This window comes from Myiozetetes cayanensis, unplaced genomic scaffold (assembly GCF_022539395.1).
Source record: "Myiozetetes cayanensis isolate MyiCay16 unplaced genomic scaffold, myiCay2020 scf12, whole genome shotgun sequence".
In the NCBI taxonomy this organism is placed as follows: domain Eukaryota; kingdom Metazoa; phylum Chordata; class Aves; order Passeriformes; family Tyrannidae; genus Myiozetetes; species Myiozetetes cayanensis.
In genome coordinates this window covers 4,220,001-4,236,477 of record NW_026086826.1, presented here as the reverse complement: position 1 = coordinate 4,236,477, position 16,477 = coordinate 4,220,001, and the positions used below count along the sequence as shown (strand labels likewise).

The 16,477-nt window shown below is 46.9% G+C and overlaps 1 protein-coding gene across 1 annotated transcript in view; it reads left to right on the top strand.

Annotated features, from left to right (window-relative positions):
• Positions 1–16,276, top strand: part of EIF2B3 (eukaryotic translation initiation factor 2B subunit gamma) — a 95,971-nt gene extending 79,695 nt beyond the window's left edge. Inside the window, exons 10-11 of the mRNA XM_050306911.1 lie at positions 5,221–5,324; positions 16,059–16,276. Coding sequence (XP_050162868.1) covers positions 5,221–5,324; positions 16,059–16,111 — 157 coding nt within the window. The 3' untranslated portion in view covers positions 16,112–16,276. The remainder of the gene's footprint in view (positions 1–5,220; positions 5,325–16,058) is intronic.
• Positions 16,277–16,477: the final 201 nt, after the last annotated feature.

The window sequence follows — 16,477 nt, the reverse complement described above, 5'->3', positions numbered from 1 at the left end:
CTTGGCTAGAAAAGAGACATGAAACAAGTTCCTTAGCGAAAACACCCTCAGAGACGGGTGAAGAATTTAGGGGGGGGTTGGTAGAATGATTTTGTTACCCCCCAAGGGGAAAAACAGGAGATCAAAGCCCAAATTCACTTAAGAATGCTTGCTTTGAAATGTATCTATAAATTATAGCACGTACTGCTGGCATCTATTGTCGTCTTTGGTATTTACTTGAGTGTTTAACGTGAGATTCACAGTGCCCTGAGTTCTCATTTGTGTGTAAAAGCGTGTTGGTGTAAAAATGTATTGGTGTGTAAAGCATATCGGTAAAAGGAACATTTTGGGTTCCCAAGTTCCCTGGTATTGTTTTTGCTTCTTCCCTGTTTTCCTGTGGTCTTTGTGCCTCGCCCCTGTGATCGTGAGTCCCAGCTGCAGACTCACTAGCTAACGGAGGATTCCTCGAGGGGTTGCTGGTAGGTTTTAGAGCTCTACCTGTCTCCTTGCCACCTCTCAGTGTTAATAAGGTGCCTGTTGTGGCTGTTATCTTCTTGGTGAGGGCAGAATGGGATGTTGCTCCCAGGGTAATCCGCATCTGTTACCCCTCAGTCAGCAAAGTAGCTGCCGAGGCACGTCACCCTTTGCTTTTAACTCCTGCGTCAGTCTCTCCTTTCCCTCGCTCATCTGGAGGAGCAAGAGACCCGACTTCTTGGCATGGCAGAGCAGTACCAACAGGCTGTCCTGAGCTTTGTGCTCCAGGCTCTTTCTTTCTCGTGAGTCTATAGTTTTAAGCGTTGCATTTTAGACACCTCATTTGCTTTGCTGCCCAACAGAGATTATGTCGGGGTTTTGGCACAATTGGATTAAAGTACCAGACCTGGATAACTTCCACTGGCATTTCAGGAGATTTGCTGTAAGGCAAACCTGTGACATTCATACCTTCCTAAGCTTGCACAACCAGGGCGAGAGCTGCAGTTGGGGTCTTGACCTCAGTTACTTAAGCCCCATTCTCCCAGGAGCGTTCATCACTTTAATCACAGAGTCCTAAATAATCAGTGGGTAGCCTGTAATTAGGGGGTTGTGTCTTGGACTCCTGCTGCCTGCTCCCGGTGTGCTGAGCGCTGCGTATTTTGATTTCCCGTTCCCCCAAAGGATGTTTGATCTCAGATTTACACTTTATAAAATTAGGAAGGGTACGGCACCTCGGTCCCCTGGCAATCTTCCTGCTTTCAGTGGTAGGTGCCTTTCTTTTCCCAAGTATTGCAGCGCTGCAGCGATTGACACACTTGATTTAAGGGTTTGATTTACAGACCGATACTCAGGCTGAAAGTCAGCAGTTCCAGGGCTGCATAAATCAGCCTGTCTCTGGGACTAATACTTCCTTATTTATAATTTCGACAGGAGATGGAATTCTTTCTCAATTCTTTACATTTCTTTCAGATGTAATCGACCACCCTGTCCTTTGGTTTAAAGCTATGTGACTTTGCCACAAATAGAGGGAGGGGAAAGTAAGCCGAGTCGAGGAATTGCTGTGCTATAAAAGCTCCATATTGTGTGCTCTTGGACTTTGCTTTCTCCCAGCTTTCTTCAAGCCCACACAAGAGATGGACTTGAGGTTTTTTTGGCTTTATTCCCCTCCCCCCTCCCTCCATACATACGCTGACCTTTTAGAAAAATAAATAAAAGATAAAGAAGGACCTGGAATGTTGCAGAATGTGTGTACATTTTGCTCTCTGTTGTTTTCTGCTGGGATTACTTGTTTACAATGGGGGAGAGAGGGAGGGCAGAGGAAGGGAGGTCTGTGGCCTTAACTGAAATTAGTGGCATTTCAGAGTGATCTTGTTAGGTGGTCTGCAGTTTAAAGACCTAAATCCTTGTAATCCCCCCATGCCTCCTTGGCCACTACTCCTTTTGCTCTTGTTCTCTCACTTTCAAAAAAAACCCACCCCAAAGTCAGGCTCTCTGTCTCTCAGATACAGGCGCTCAGCGTTCATGCAGACACAGACATACCCTCACACTCTCTCTCACACGCTCCCATTTGCACGTTGTACCTGTATAACAAATTAATGCTTGAGCTACATCTGTTCCCACTGCAGGACTGGGCTTGTAAAACGCTCTCTCTAGAATGCAGACGCGCACTGAATATTTTTATTTATTTTCTGAAAAACACCCAGCTGCCAGGCTTTCAGTTTGTGATTACACTTAAAACAAATTCAAATTGAAATTTCAGCCATAAATCAAATGCCCCAAATTAGTTCCTCTTGTGGGTTTGAACATGCTCTTTGGATTTTAAGGTCAGAAGATATCCGTTTTCACCGTGCTGAAAAGTTTAAAAATATACTACATTTTCAGGGGGAAAAAATAAATATGGTTTGCATTATAAAGCAGTACATCAATGTGTATGCGCACACACAGCAGAGCTGAGGAAGCTGGATGCTGTCAGAGCACCTTTGAGGGCTAATAGCACCTAATTGTTAAGCAAGGCAGGAGCCCGTGGTGGCAGTTTAGCCAAGGAGACTACAGCAGAGTGCCCTGAGATGTGATATATTTACCCTGTTAGAGAATAAAAGTTTATTCCTTACTCTTCAACTTGAAAAAATAGTAAAAATTAAATAAATACACAGAATACTTCTCTTGGCAGGCTTTATAACTTTTTTTTTTTTTTTAGAGAGGAAAAAAGGCATTTACAAGTGGTTTCAAAATGGCTGTGTTACATCTGTCAGCGGGTGAAGGGAACACCCACAAATTGTGTTTTTATCTCTTGAAGTTTTGTTCCACTTGAGCAATAAAAGCCGGATTTGCTGCTGGTTTGTGTGATTGGGGTAATCTGAGCATTGAGTATGGTTTTAAAACTTCTGCAGTTGGTTGGGTTTATAAGTTTTAAGAAACTCCTGGGGTGGTGGAGTTCTTGGGTTTTGTTTTTACCCTGGCACTGGGGAAGGGTTGATTTGCGAACACCTGGCACAGGCAAGTTCGTCTTGGTTCCCTGGCCTGTCCCTCCCAGCAAATGGTTTGGCAGGAACTCCCCCTTATCTTTGATGTTAATGTCATCAGCAGTTTCTTGGTTACAATGCTATTCTTTCTCCGGGAGTTGAAAGACTATCCTCAAGTAGGCTCTGAACACACATGCAGCATTCTCCAGCCTGGACTCCACACCGACAGCTTAAATCCCCTCTCTTTTGGGGAATATCCTCCTGCATGAGGGTAATGCTGAAAGGTGTAGCGCGCTCACAGCTGCTCTCATGCTCAGGAGAAGTGATAGATGGTGAGAACCTAAAAGTTTGCAGGGGAAAGCTTTCATCTGACTGGCTCGAAGCAATGGAGGAGGAGGAGGTATTCCGCAGCGCGCGTTTTGGATGGGAGCCATTTCAGTGGGAAATGAGCAACTTCTCCCATTCCCTTCGCTAGTCCCTGTTGAAAGCCAAGTCAGGATGGCAGCGCTGGGCAGTCCTCCCTCCACTGATCCCTTCCCTGGCCTGGCTGCAAATGCCGAGTTGCTCTTGTCTCGGTAACCGCTGTTGCACAAGACGATGGCCCGAGCGGCTGTGCCGGCACACGAGGCTATTGGAAAGGAAGCAGATCGTGACAGTGTGAGAGCAAAGGCAGGCAGGGGTCTGCTGTGTATCTTTGCCGCTTTTTATCTTATTAACATGTTAGTAAAAACCTTGCCAAGGCAACCTGAGCTGGTTGCTTGTAGAATAATTGCTCGTGTTGCCTCCTTATAGGTCAGAGAAGGGGGAGTTTAAGTGAGTTAAAAGAATAATTGTTCAGAGGGGACAGTCTGTTCAAGGGGGGTCGTAACTGCAAACCACTGCGACTGAGGTCCGCTTTTATTGCTTTTACTCCTACAGAATTCATGCTGGTTTTGTGGGGCAGATGGTTTCTGGTCAGACTCACAGTTGTAATGTGTTTAACGACAAATTCTGTGTACCAAATAATAGTGATGTGTAAGCAGGAAGATACTCTGAATTAATTTGGGGATCAGCAGTCTGGAGTGAGGATTGATGTTTCTCCTTTCTCCCGAGGACCACACCTGGCTAGCTCTCCATTCAGTACAGAATTGAGGCTCAGGGCTCTGACCTGATAGCAAGACCCTCTGTGGTGTTAGATGACTCCAGGGTAACAGTTCTGTCCATGAGCCAGCCTGGTGGTGTGCTGCAGCCGTGTTTCACTAGTGCAGTGAACAGTGGTGCTGCCTGTGACCAAGGTGGGGAATGGCTGCAGGTCATTAAACTGCAACCCACCATGCAGAAAGTCACTGAACCTAAAAACTTCAGGTTTTGACAGAGATCAGCTGTTGGACTGAGGATAGGAAAGATATTCACAATTATTGTAATTAATATTAGCAGAAATACTGGGGAGCAGATATGAAATGCTATGGTTCACAGTAGCACTAATGTGGGAGAGCAGATTACCTGCATCTCTCTGGGATTATAGATCTTGCTTATACCTTCTTCCTGCTCAGCAGAGCAGTTACAAAGCCAGCACTTGGGACTCAGAACTCCTTTCCTGTCTGGACAATCAGATGGGCAGATTTGAAGGCTGGTTATTACAGATTAAAATACATTTTGGAATAAGGTGACTTTTGCTACAGTTCCATCCTGTGTAGCATTTCAGACTTTGTGGTGTCAAAAGCAACATGAGTGTGAAGATATCCAGGGCAGGTAGAGCAGGTCTAGTGTGGATTTCATTGGTTTAGTACTGCAGAGTAATCATGTTTGAGTACTTGACTGGAATGTGAACAAAGCCAACCAGCTGAAGTATTGATCTGCCACTTCTCTTCACCCTTTCTTAGTACCTGGCAAGCTGGAACATATAAAACTTCTCAGCAAAATTTGCAGGGAAGGACTGGGCTGCTGCTCCTCTTTTTAACTGGGAAACTGAGCAGAGAAGCCACCCCCGCAGTTACCCAGACTGTCTGTGGAAAATACAAGACTTGATCCAGGTCCCAAGTCTTTATTTATTCAGTTAAGTATTTATTCAGTTGAGGAAATGTAGAGGAAAGCTGTTCTAACAGGAGGTAAAACGGCAAACTCTTTTTTGCAAACCCATTCTGACACCTGGCATTTAAGTTTTTCCAGCAGCTGGGTGTGAGGATCAGGAGAAGAATGGAGTTTTTTGAGAAAAGAGCAGAACTGAACTTCTCACAGGATCATGCCACAGAGTCATTAGATATTTCAGTGGATACCTTCATTTTGCACTTGTCATTTAAGTTATTTTCTTGTGTTTATGTTGTAGGTGCTGTCTTCAGGGCAGTGTTATTTGTCACAATGCCGTTATAGAGAAGGGTGCTGACATCAAGGACTGCTTGATTGGAAGTGATCAGAGGCTGGAAGCCAAAGGTAAGTGCAGAAGTTGTATTTGCTGTGCATTTGTAATCATTTTCAGAAGTTTTTCCTTGAGATTTTACTCCTGCTTCTTCATGAAGTGCCAATAAACAGTGACAGTTCTGCAGCGGGGTGTCCTATAATATCAGGATTTGTTTTTCATGGAAAGTACAGCTTCTTGGCGTGAGAATAGTTCGGAGACTCGATCCTCTGAAGTTGGCAGCAAAACTCTGTTGTTCTTGTTATAAAGAACAAGATTGGGTGCTGAGACAGTCTTTTCCCAGAGACCACAATTGGATCAGCTTGAGGTTGTCCTCAGCAGAAGGAGCCATTATTTTGACTAGCAATCTTTGTCAGTGTCAGGGGCGAAGCAGTCAAATTACTGATCACACAGACACCCTTCTCTGTGCGTGCTGTCAACCCACGGTGCCACCGTGTTCCCATTCACCTCGCTCCAAGCAAAAGCTCTCGAGGTGGAGCATCAAACTAGGAGCTGCTGTTCTCCATACTAAATACAAGGGCAGCCACATTCAGATGTTTACTGCCATGAAGTGCTATTTTGGGGCTTCAGAAAGGATACAACTACGTGGCCCTCATTTAGGCACGGTTCAGCCATCCAGTGGAAGTGTTCGTGGTGAGGGCTCAGTGGTAACCGCCTGAGTGGAACTGTTGATTTCCTGCCCTAAGAGATAATGGGCAGGAAATGGCTGTCTCAGTGACTGCATCCCAAGCAGAGGCTTTTTAATGAATATTTATGGTTAGGGTTTGGCAGATCCCTGCTCTCGTGTGTGGACTGAGGACAAAAGTGAGTTCCTCTGCAGGCTCCATGTGAAGTTATTTAGTCAGATCAAGATTTATTTGCCTGCTTTGTCTTCGTGGGTGGATTCCCAGTTGGTGATACAGAGCAGGGTTTGCACTTAACGTAGTATAGCGTAACCTATTGTCAGCTTTGCATATGACAAACTTTCCTTTAAATTGAAACTAGAAGTAAAAAAGACTCATGAAAACAAAGTATTGATCTTGCAGTTGCAAGTCTCAGATACTGGAGGTAGCACACTGAGAGTGTTCTGTGCGCTGTGGTCTCGGTCCCTGTGTGGCTCTGTGTCTACTCATAAGCTGTACCCATCACATCATTATGAATCAGTGTCCTTTGTGGGATTCATTGCCCCCCTGTCACTGAAGATTTGCACTATTCATGATGTTCTGTTTGTCTGTTTGTCTATTCATTTGTGTCCTCCCCTGAGCATAGAACTATAGAATCATTTAGGTTGGAAGAGTCCTTTAAGATCATCAAGTCCACCCACAAACCTAGCACTGCCAAGTCCACCCCTAAACCATGTCCCTAAGTGCCACATCTGCACATCTGCATGAATTGTCAGGAGAGGTGCATCGGGTCACATTTGGTTGTTAACCTGCAGTGTGAACTGTGAGGACACAGGGTGCAGACTTAGCTAATATTTTAGGAAATAGGAATATGTTTGATTTCTTTAGTGTATCATACCAAACAGAAATATCACCCTTTGACCTTGCTCACATCTGCTTCAGAAGTCTCTTCCAGGGTGCAGATCCTAGTCTGGTTGACTGTAGTATGGAAACTGTTCTTTCTTCTTATTTGTCCTTGTCATCCTTGTCTGGATATTTTTCGGGGTCTGTGGATGTATTTGCAGGGAGAGTAACGGAGCTGTAACCCATGGTTCATTTGCCTGTTCTTATAGAGTCTATTGCTCACCTCCCCAAAGCTTAAACCCACTTCTTAGTGAGTCTGGGGGCCCTCTAGTTAAACTGTTCAGATACTTATGATTGACGTTAGCAAAGACATACTCAGTCGATTATAAATACACCATTATGCTGAGCAAGAGAAAATAATAAAGCCTCAGTTCATTTCCCTGCCTCAGTTTCCTAACCATTCCAGAATTTCTTTGGGCTGGGGGTCAGGTTTGCCTCGGTGGTCTGGGATCTGTCTGCGAAGTTCATGACTTATTTCCTGAACTGTGGAGTCTTTCCAGCCCAGCATGTCTCTTCTGACCTCAGCTGGTCCCGTAGTAAACTGGGTCTTCTCTTTTTTGCTGTGAAAGCATGCCATGACTTCCTTTCCCCTGCCCAAGACTTCCTGTATCTTGTGCCAAGCTTTTGGTGTGGCCCTCTAAGTCCATTTCCATATTGCCCCTTTCATCAAAACTTTGGCTGTGTTGTTCTGTTTGGTAACTTTTCCTTCTTCAAACTCGAGCCTCCAGGGCCAGACTAGGAAAAAACCTAGTTCTCTTGGGTAGGAGCCACCTTTTCTTGCAAGCTGATCACCCTTCAGCAGATGTAAGCAGTAGCAGCTGGCTGCTGACCCCAGTCTGTGCAGCAAAACTGCACACACCTTCCCAGAAACATTAAAAAAATTAAAATGCAGCAGTCCCTTATTCCAAAGCATCAGCCAGGATTCATCAAAGGTAGAAATATCCCTGAATCATCCTATACAGCCCCAGGCAGATCCCACAGTTGGCTTTGCTGCAGAACTGGCTGTGTGCTCCCTGCTCTACCATATGAGTCCTGGCCACACTGCCCAGGCAGCTCGGGGTACAAGAGCTCTTTGAGCCAGTGGTGCACTGACCTTTCACAAAATGAATTCCAGTCCCATGCAAGGAGGATGGCAGGAGAACAGCTACCACAAATGATAGGTAAAAGTAACTCAAACCAGCTCTCATCCTTCTCCTTCTACAGAGTAATATGGGCATATTTAGGGTGGTCCAAATAGTACAGCTGGGAGTAATGGGATTGAATTAAACACAATTTAGGTTGGCCATCTAGAGCGTTTTCCTAATGATGTGGTCTGGTAGGCTGTGGGATAATCTCCCTGGGGACATGGTGGGAGACCTCATCACTTAATAATGGGCTTGGCAAATCTGTGGACACCTAAATAGAGGGAACACTCCAACACTGGTTACTGGGGCAGATGAGATGCAGCCTAGTACTTTCAAACTAAAAATAAAGTTGAAGACATGGGAGGGAGCAGGTAACTGTCAGCAGTGATGTCCCAGTGCTGCGTTGACTTCAGCCCTGTCACAGCACTGGCCAGAGATGGTATCTTTACAGAGTGCCTCTGTCAAAGTCAAGGTATAGCATTTTATCTAACTTCTGAATTTGCAAGCCACCCCTCCTGAGAGCCACACTATTCTCTTCCTACTGCTTTTATTTCCATGCCTAGGAAGCGTCCACTTTCCTTCCTCTTTGATACTTTAATTTTAGGAATTTTCTAACAGAGAATTAACAGCTGGGCTTTGTGAAAGCTACCTCACCAGGTAGCACTTTGAAAAACATGTTGGCACCTTAGAAGAAGGCAGTAATTGTTGAAGGGATGGGAAAAGGCAGGCAGCATTCCGAAGGACCGTAATTGCTCAGAGCATTCAATCACTGTTTAGGAGGCAGTTATTAGGATTATGCTGCAGCCTTTTTGATAAACCTATTTTTAAAGAGGAGCTCAAGAGCAGCATGCCCTCACTGAAGTAGGACTAGGGAGAGGGAGTGAGTGCTGGTGATGGGCCAGGCATGGAGTCAGATGAGCCCTAGAGTCAGTAAGGCCGGATTCAGCAGGGAGCACGTTGTACATCTGGTACAGGTTAGCCAGGAAGAAGCATGTATGGTAAAGTGGCCTAACCTTTCTTGAAGCAGAGACAGTAAACACACATACAAAGGATAGAACTAGCAAAATTGATATAAAACTTTATCCCTTGCATGGACCATTAGTAGTGTCAGAAACTTGTAGTCCATTGTGCACATTTCTGCTGCTTCAGCTGATGGGAGCTGATAGTAGTGGGTCTTCTTCTTTAAGAGGAGATGGATCTGCAATGGAACAAGAGAAACTCTTTGCCAGGAGGTTTCACAGATGTCCATGGGCACCAGCAGCCCTGAGATCCACTCCTGGTGCTGGCAGGTGAAGGCAGTTGTTACTGTAGGATTTACTGCTCCTGCCCCCAGCATCAGCCACAGGGCCCCAACCACATCACCGATGTCCTACCTGATCCTGACTCCTGCTTCACAGCTCTCCACTACAGATTTGTCCCAGGATCAGGCTCATCCCATTCCTAGCTTTCTCTTTGGTTTTTCCCCTCATCTTCCTCCGATGGAGACTTCTGTTTTTCTCTTTTACTTGGTTATCCCCAGACACCCACCTGACTACTTCACCTCTGGTATGACCATAGGTGCTATTTCCAGTCCCCTTGCCTAACAATCCATTGTCCATCTGGCACTCCTCAGCTGGACTGCATCCCTTTCCGTACTGCGGTCGTGGCCAGGCAGGCTCGTACTGGGCACAGGAGGGAAGTGGTTCTGTGCAGAGTGCTGCAAGGAGGAAGCCCTGCCTTCCTCCTGCACTTCCATGCTCGAGTGTGCTCACTGCAGACAGTCTCTGGAGCTTCCAGCTGCCCTCCTGAGAACACGTGCAAGCTGATATTTTTTTCCAAAGGCTTATCGCGTAGCCAAAACTGTGTGGTTTCTCACAAGAAGAGGAAAAAGGCACATATCCAGTAAGGACTGGCTCCCGTTTCCGATCACTTTCCAAGTCCTGTTCCAAGCTTGGAGTCCTAGGACTTCTCAGTGAAACAGAGTAAGATTGTTTTATTTTAATGAGGGCCAAAGAGCACATTTTTCTCTCGTGTCATCCTCTGAAGGCAGGTACAGTTCATGAAACCTCCACATGTGAATGGGTGGCTGCTCGTGAGGAGGTTTCACCCAAGCCAAGATTTAGCAGGATAGAGACAGGAAGGAACTGAGAGACTTTCTGATGCTCTTGCTGCATTCAAGGATCATCTTGCATCAAGAGCATCTGCTCTTGCAAGATGCTGAGTACCTCCTGGTGCAGTCTTCAGGAACTGAAAACACTTAGCACGACACAGGGTTGGGATCAGAAAGCATGCTGCAGTGCAGATGGGAGTTATGAAAGCTCATGAAGAACAGACACAGACTAAACAGTGCACACATGTATATTGTGTGTGGGGGTGCAAAATGAGCTGGAGGTGATGTAGGAATGGTGTGAATTTATAGCAAAGCTGAGAGATCCACAAGGTTTCTCCATAAAGTAGTTTAACTACTGAGTGTCCATGACAAAGATATTGTTGGCACTTAAAACAGGCATCTCTTAAATAGTTGACATTTTTGTTTCAGCGACTGTGCAGTGACTACATTTCTAACTAATCCTAATAAGCCTCCTTTCCAAGTTGTATAAAAATGGTTTATGAGTTCTGGCCTTAGCAGTGGCATAAAACTTCCCTAGAATATCCATCCAGCAATGCTTTGTCCTCCCCTCTGCCGCTGGGGACTGTCACACTGTCATTCCCAGCCAGGGAAGTTCAGGCTTCCCGAGTGAGCGGGTTAAACGAGCTGCCACATTCGCAGCGTGCTGATTGTGAAGTCTACCCATAAGGCAGCACTTCATAACCTTGTGGAAATATTTTTACATGCTCCACGCAGAGAAAATAACCACTTGTGCTCTGCTAGAGCTCAGCCACATGAAAGAGCCAGGAAGAACACCCCAATGGATGCTGAGAAAGGGAAGGGACCTCTACTGGTGTCCAGTGCAGCAGACAAATATGGCACCTCTGCTGTCTTAGCAGGAAGCGTGGACAGTCTTCAAACTGTTGTTTCTGAGATTCCTGCTTGCATTTGCTGTGAGGTGGTGATATCCCAGGGGAGCACATCGATCAGTATAATCCACCCTCTCTTAAACGCTTTGCTGGGACTCTGCCCCAGTACTAGGACTTCAAGTGTGTCCACCTCCCCAAGGAGCTTTTTGTCTTAGGCATATCCCCAGCTCTTGGTCTTCTTTTCCCTTTACTCAACTTTCTTCTAAGACCCTGGCTGATCACTTTCCCATATACCTCTCTTTCCAGTTCCTTCACTCCCCCAATCCATCTGCTTCAAGACACAGTAAATTCATCTCTCATCAGGCCCTGAATTCAGTGTTGCCTTTACTTTACACTTTAAAGACACATCTATCCCCCAGAAGGGTGTGAGAGCAAAGGGGTTGCTCTCACAAATAGTGGTTGAACCTCACCTGAACCAGGTGAGCACCAGCACTGAGCACTAGTGGTTGTTGGGGATGGGTGTAAGGCAGGAGGGAAATCTCCACTGCCAGCCTATACTGTGGGCTGGAGGTCCCAGCTGTTGGCCAGAGCTGATCTGCCTGAAGCGACCACCAACCCCATTCCCAGTGCCCCTGGAGTGAGCTGCACATCCCACCCTGGGAGCAGCTGGAGCACTCAGCTCATGGGCAGCATCACTGCTGGACACCCACAGGCTGGGCTGGTGGTGTCACAGCAGGGCTGGCCTGGGGTTTAGGAGAAATTGTGAGGCACTCCTGGCCTTTGGGGCCACAGCGTGGTCACCCTGGTCTCCAGTGATCGCGTAAGTAAAGCCTGGCTGGGAAGAGAGCAGGCCTTAACTGGAAAGTCCCACTGCTCTGTAAACACAAACAAATCAGCCCCCATCACCTGCTTCCCTTCTTTATCTGTACATGTAATTTAAAACACCCTCCAGCCTCCCAAAGTCAAGCTTCAGCTGCTTCCCATCCCCTTAAGCCCCTTTAGTTCCTCTCCCCCCCCTAACCTGGCTGCTTTTCCAGGGCCAACCATCACTGCAGAGACAAGTTGCTCTTCTCTCCCACTCTCTGATCCTTTCTGTCCTGGGTGAATGTGGTGGGAACCACCCACAGCGTGTTTTCGTGCATGCGTTTCTGCAGCCACCCCTCCCCCCCGCCTAGTTTTTTAAGTTAAACTATCTCTTGCTTTAAAGAGAGCAAATACACAGCAGTGGCTTTCATCACTGCTGTATAATAGAGCAGTAATTCTGTGCCAGGGACTGTTTTCTATTTTATTTTAAAGGGTTTATAAAACAGTGTATGTAATTGAGTGAGTAAACTGAACGTTTTCTGGAGCCCCTGAGGGCTGAAACTTCGTGGTGGTCCTGGGCCTAGGCCCTAACCCTTTTTTTTTCCTCTCTCTTTTTTTTTTTTTCCTCCCTTTCCCCTCCTTCCCCTCCTCCTTTACAACCCAGCGTTGCCACCAGCAGCAGCAGCAGCAATCTGTCTGGGGCTAATTGAGCAAACAACAAGGAGATGCTTTCACATGGCTTTTAAAGGAATGCTCCGGCATCCCCTTTCTGTGAGCGGCTTGGCAGGAACCTGCCAGGAAGGCTGGGGAGCGCTGGGTCCCCGGCCCCCGGCCTGCTGGTGGGGTTTGTGCTGGGCTGCGCAGTCATTTCCGCCCCTCTGTTTATTTGCATTACAATTTGTTTTTAGCCAAGCACCAAAAGCTGCTCTGCTCTCTAGCTCGCCTTGTGCGTACGTTTTTAAGGGGCTAGTGTACAGTACGTGTAAACAAATGTCTTCCCAAGCAGGAACGCATATATAACGAGTGACAGGTTTTTGATTTACACTCAGTAAAATCTCCGTGGACACTCGGTTCAAGCACCCAGGCTGACTTCAGGCTGGGCTGCGTCAGCAAGTTGAAGCAAAGTGCTAATCAGGAAGGTTGAATGTGTTGATCAGCTCTGGATTTGCTTAGCACCAGATGCTCCCAATCTGAGAAGATCTAGTTGAACATGATTTAAGGTTGCAGAGTCCAACTCTTAAAGCTTTCTGAAAGTCCTTTCTCTAATCCCTCTTCTTTCTCTGTGGGCTGAATGCATCTGTAACCCTGCCAGTGTCAGATAAAAGGCAGCCTGGTAAGAAATCCCTAATGGGGAGCTGGGGAAGGAGAAAGGGAGCTGAACAGCGAAGCATGTGAGGTACTTCTCCCTCCTCCCCCAGAGTTTCAGGCAGAGTTTCTGCAGGAACTGAGCTTGCTGGTACCAGCCAGAGCCACTGGCAACTGGCAGCCACGTCTGATAATGAAACGCTATCCACAGCTCAGTTCTCTGGCACACACACTGGAGTCTGAATTCCCTTCTCTCCACAAGGAGGGCTTTGGGAAGGAAAGAGGGAAGCGGGGTGAATCCTTATCTGCCTATCGCATCCCCTCAGGGTGCGGAATAGGGCTTTGTTTCTAGCAAAGCCATTCCCCCTTATCGCTTAAAAACTTTCTCGCGGATTTTAGACAGGCAGATTCATGTGTTCCCTTTAAGCCTGTACAATAAGAAATGGGTTTGGTGATTACATGTGAGTCTGAGGTAGCAGTGACATACCGGGGCAGGTCATGTGTGCCTCCTCTGGGGAATCTGGGCCACACGGATCAGGGAGGAGATGAAACAGGCAGAGGGATGGGAGATGAGGGAATGCGTGCTCAGATTTTCCATGTGGCTTTGGCTGCTTAAGCTCCCTACACTCACTGATGCCTCGGTTTCCCCAGCTGTAGAACAGGAATGCTCTTACTCGCCCACTCTTGAAAAGCGTTTTGAACTCATCAGGTGTAAAATACAAGATACCATAAGGCAGCTACAAGCATGTCAGTGCAAAATGCAGATAGCTGGTACCACCTCTGCAGCGGGGTATGTGACAGGACCCATCCCAGCTCTGCACGTTGAGGACCATGGAGGATGCTGTCTGAAATGAAGCAACAAGTTCCTTATTAAAAAGTATGGCTACAGATAACCTATATATAGAACCATAAATTGACATGGCTCTTCATAAGCCTAGATGAAGGCATGTTTAATCTGCAGAGGCATAACGTAATTACTCTCACTGGATGGTAGCCAGGGTCTTATTCACATCATAGAAATCAACATGATAGGTAGTCTGCTTGGAGGAGGTTCAGGAATGGAGTCACAGGAGTTGCTACAGGGCCTGTTTGAGATATATTGGGAAAGCTGTTGGGGATGAGGAATGTTATAGCAAGAAGTGCTGCAGGTTGGATTTGAGGTACCTTGGCAAAGCTGTGTGGGGTCCGGGACGGGAGGAGAGAGGCGCTGAAGGCTGGACTTGGGGCTATTGGCAGAGCTGTGCTGGAGAGGTTGTGTGGTGCTACCTACATCATGCTTGCACCTGGCACTTGTACAGTCAGCCCCTCATTTTCCTGAGCACTGCATCCACCTCTGCTCATCCTGCCCAGAGTGCTGGAGATTGAGCTCCAAGATGTCAGCACGAGTCTCCAGGATTAATTATCAGCTGTCACTAAATACCCCAGAGCTAAACGTCTCGATCTGATGCTGAAGGTGAGAAGCAGCTCCTTGCTGTCCTTGTTTTTTGCCTTCACAAAGGATCTCTGAAAGGGCAGTTGTGTGGCTCACCCACTCTGTCTCTCAGGCTCAGGAGACTGCATACGATCCATATGACTGTGGGGTTGAGGGTGCAGTGGGAAATTATCTTGCCACAGTCCAAAACTCCTTGAAGTTTATAGAGCAGAATTTGATCAAACCTTTAGAGCAATGGTTTGCATGGTGCAAGGGTTATGTCTTGAATTTTAAACCAAGAGAAAGCATCATGTTGGCCCGGCCACTTTGGGGATTGCCAGTAATTTCTTCATTTAGCCAAAGGTGGCATGTTTGTTGTTCTGCAGCTGTCTTGCAAAATCCACTCCCCTGAGGGGAGGAGTTTTAGGTGGGTAAATAAAACACAAGTTATTATTTCCATCATCCTTGGATATCCACCCCAACTACCGTGTAAGGTGTGGGAGACACCACAACCTCCACTGGTGTATCCCAGCACCTCACAGGCCTTGACCCTTTATCCCAGGCTCCAGAGCCAATTGTTATTCCTAATGTGCAGGAGGTAAGATGAAGAGCCTAGGGGCATGGGTCACACCACCTGAGCTCCACCTGAATAGGTGTCCAGCTCCCAGAGAGTGATTTAGATTCACCCCTCCCACACAGTACCCTGAGGACACCCACTTTGAGCAGGCCAGCTCTGTGTCATGCTCTGAGGCCACACGCTTGGGTTTTTTAGGCACTGGGCTTTCAGTTGCGTGTTTTTATTATTTTGGCTTTAGATCCCTTATTTGCAGTCCTTCCCTGACAAGCTGCTTTTGCATTTTAAAGGGAAGGCTCTTTCAGTACAGTGCATTAACAGTGCTGGGGCAGGGACTGGCACGTTAATGTGTCCACTGGGGCTCTGCAGAGCTCCTCGGAACAGGCAAAGAAGTGACCCAGCAGAAATTGCCCCTCCAATAAAAGGAGTCTAAGGAGAGCTGTTCACCATTACCCTCAGAGGTGATAACTGTGCTCAGGGAACTTGCTTCACACAGGTACTTTTGGAGAGGCTCCATCCAAAAGGGAAAAGTCAGGTTAAATTTGAAAAAAAGCAAACAAACAAACAAAACAAAACCCCACAGCTTTTTTTTTTTTTGAGCTGAGTTGGGATTGCTGAGAGGATCTCACACTGCCTCGGTGATGGCCCCCCAGTGCTGAGCAGCCCCTCTGCTCCCCAGCCTCCAAGCAGTTTGAGAGCACACAGTGCTCTTCAGAGTCAGGGTGGGTGACTTATTGTTAATTTTATGTCAGATCTGCATGTTGGGTGTTGATGGTTCCTTGCCTTAGCCTAGGTGTACACCTGTCAGTAGCAGCTGTGACTTCCGTAGGGCCTCTCTTGTTTATTGGTGACACATACATGTGAAAACTCTCATTAGAGAAACCTCCTAATGTTTAGTCAGTTGTTTAGGCTTTCGCCATGTGTGTGGGATACTGTCAGAGAGAAGCCGGAGTCCAGTGAATCTGTGTTTGAGTTCCCCAGAATCTGCTTTTCTCATTTGTTTTAAAGTTGCAGATTTGAAAAAAGCAAGGTCTGAAGCTCTGCTGCAAAACTCAATTCCTCTTCTTTTCCTCCCTCTCTCTTTTCAGCCAAACATGTTAATGAAGTCATTGTGGGCACCGAACAGCTGATGGAGATATAACCCGAGTAGGTTTTAAAGATGATTTTATGGAAGCCAGCAGCAGAACCAGATGTTCGAGCGTCGTAAGATCATCCGTACAGATCAGCACTGGCACAGCTTACCCTGTCATTGCTCCTTTCCTGTTCAGCTTTATATTTATGTCTTAATAAAGGAGTATTTACAGAGCGGTGTGTCCGTCAGCCCCTCCCCCCTCATTGGGATGCACGCGGGTTTGTGCCGGGTTATATCGGTTCCTGCGCGCCCGGCCAACGCACTGTACTTTTCCAGCAGAAGGGAGAGCGGGGACCACACAGACTGTGCCCACTCCAAAGAATGACTTAGCCGCCCTCCCTGCGGTGTAAACCACGTCCCTGCAGTCCTGCACCA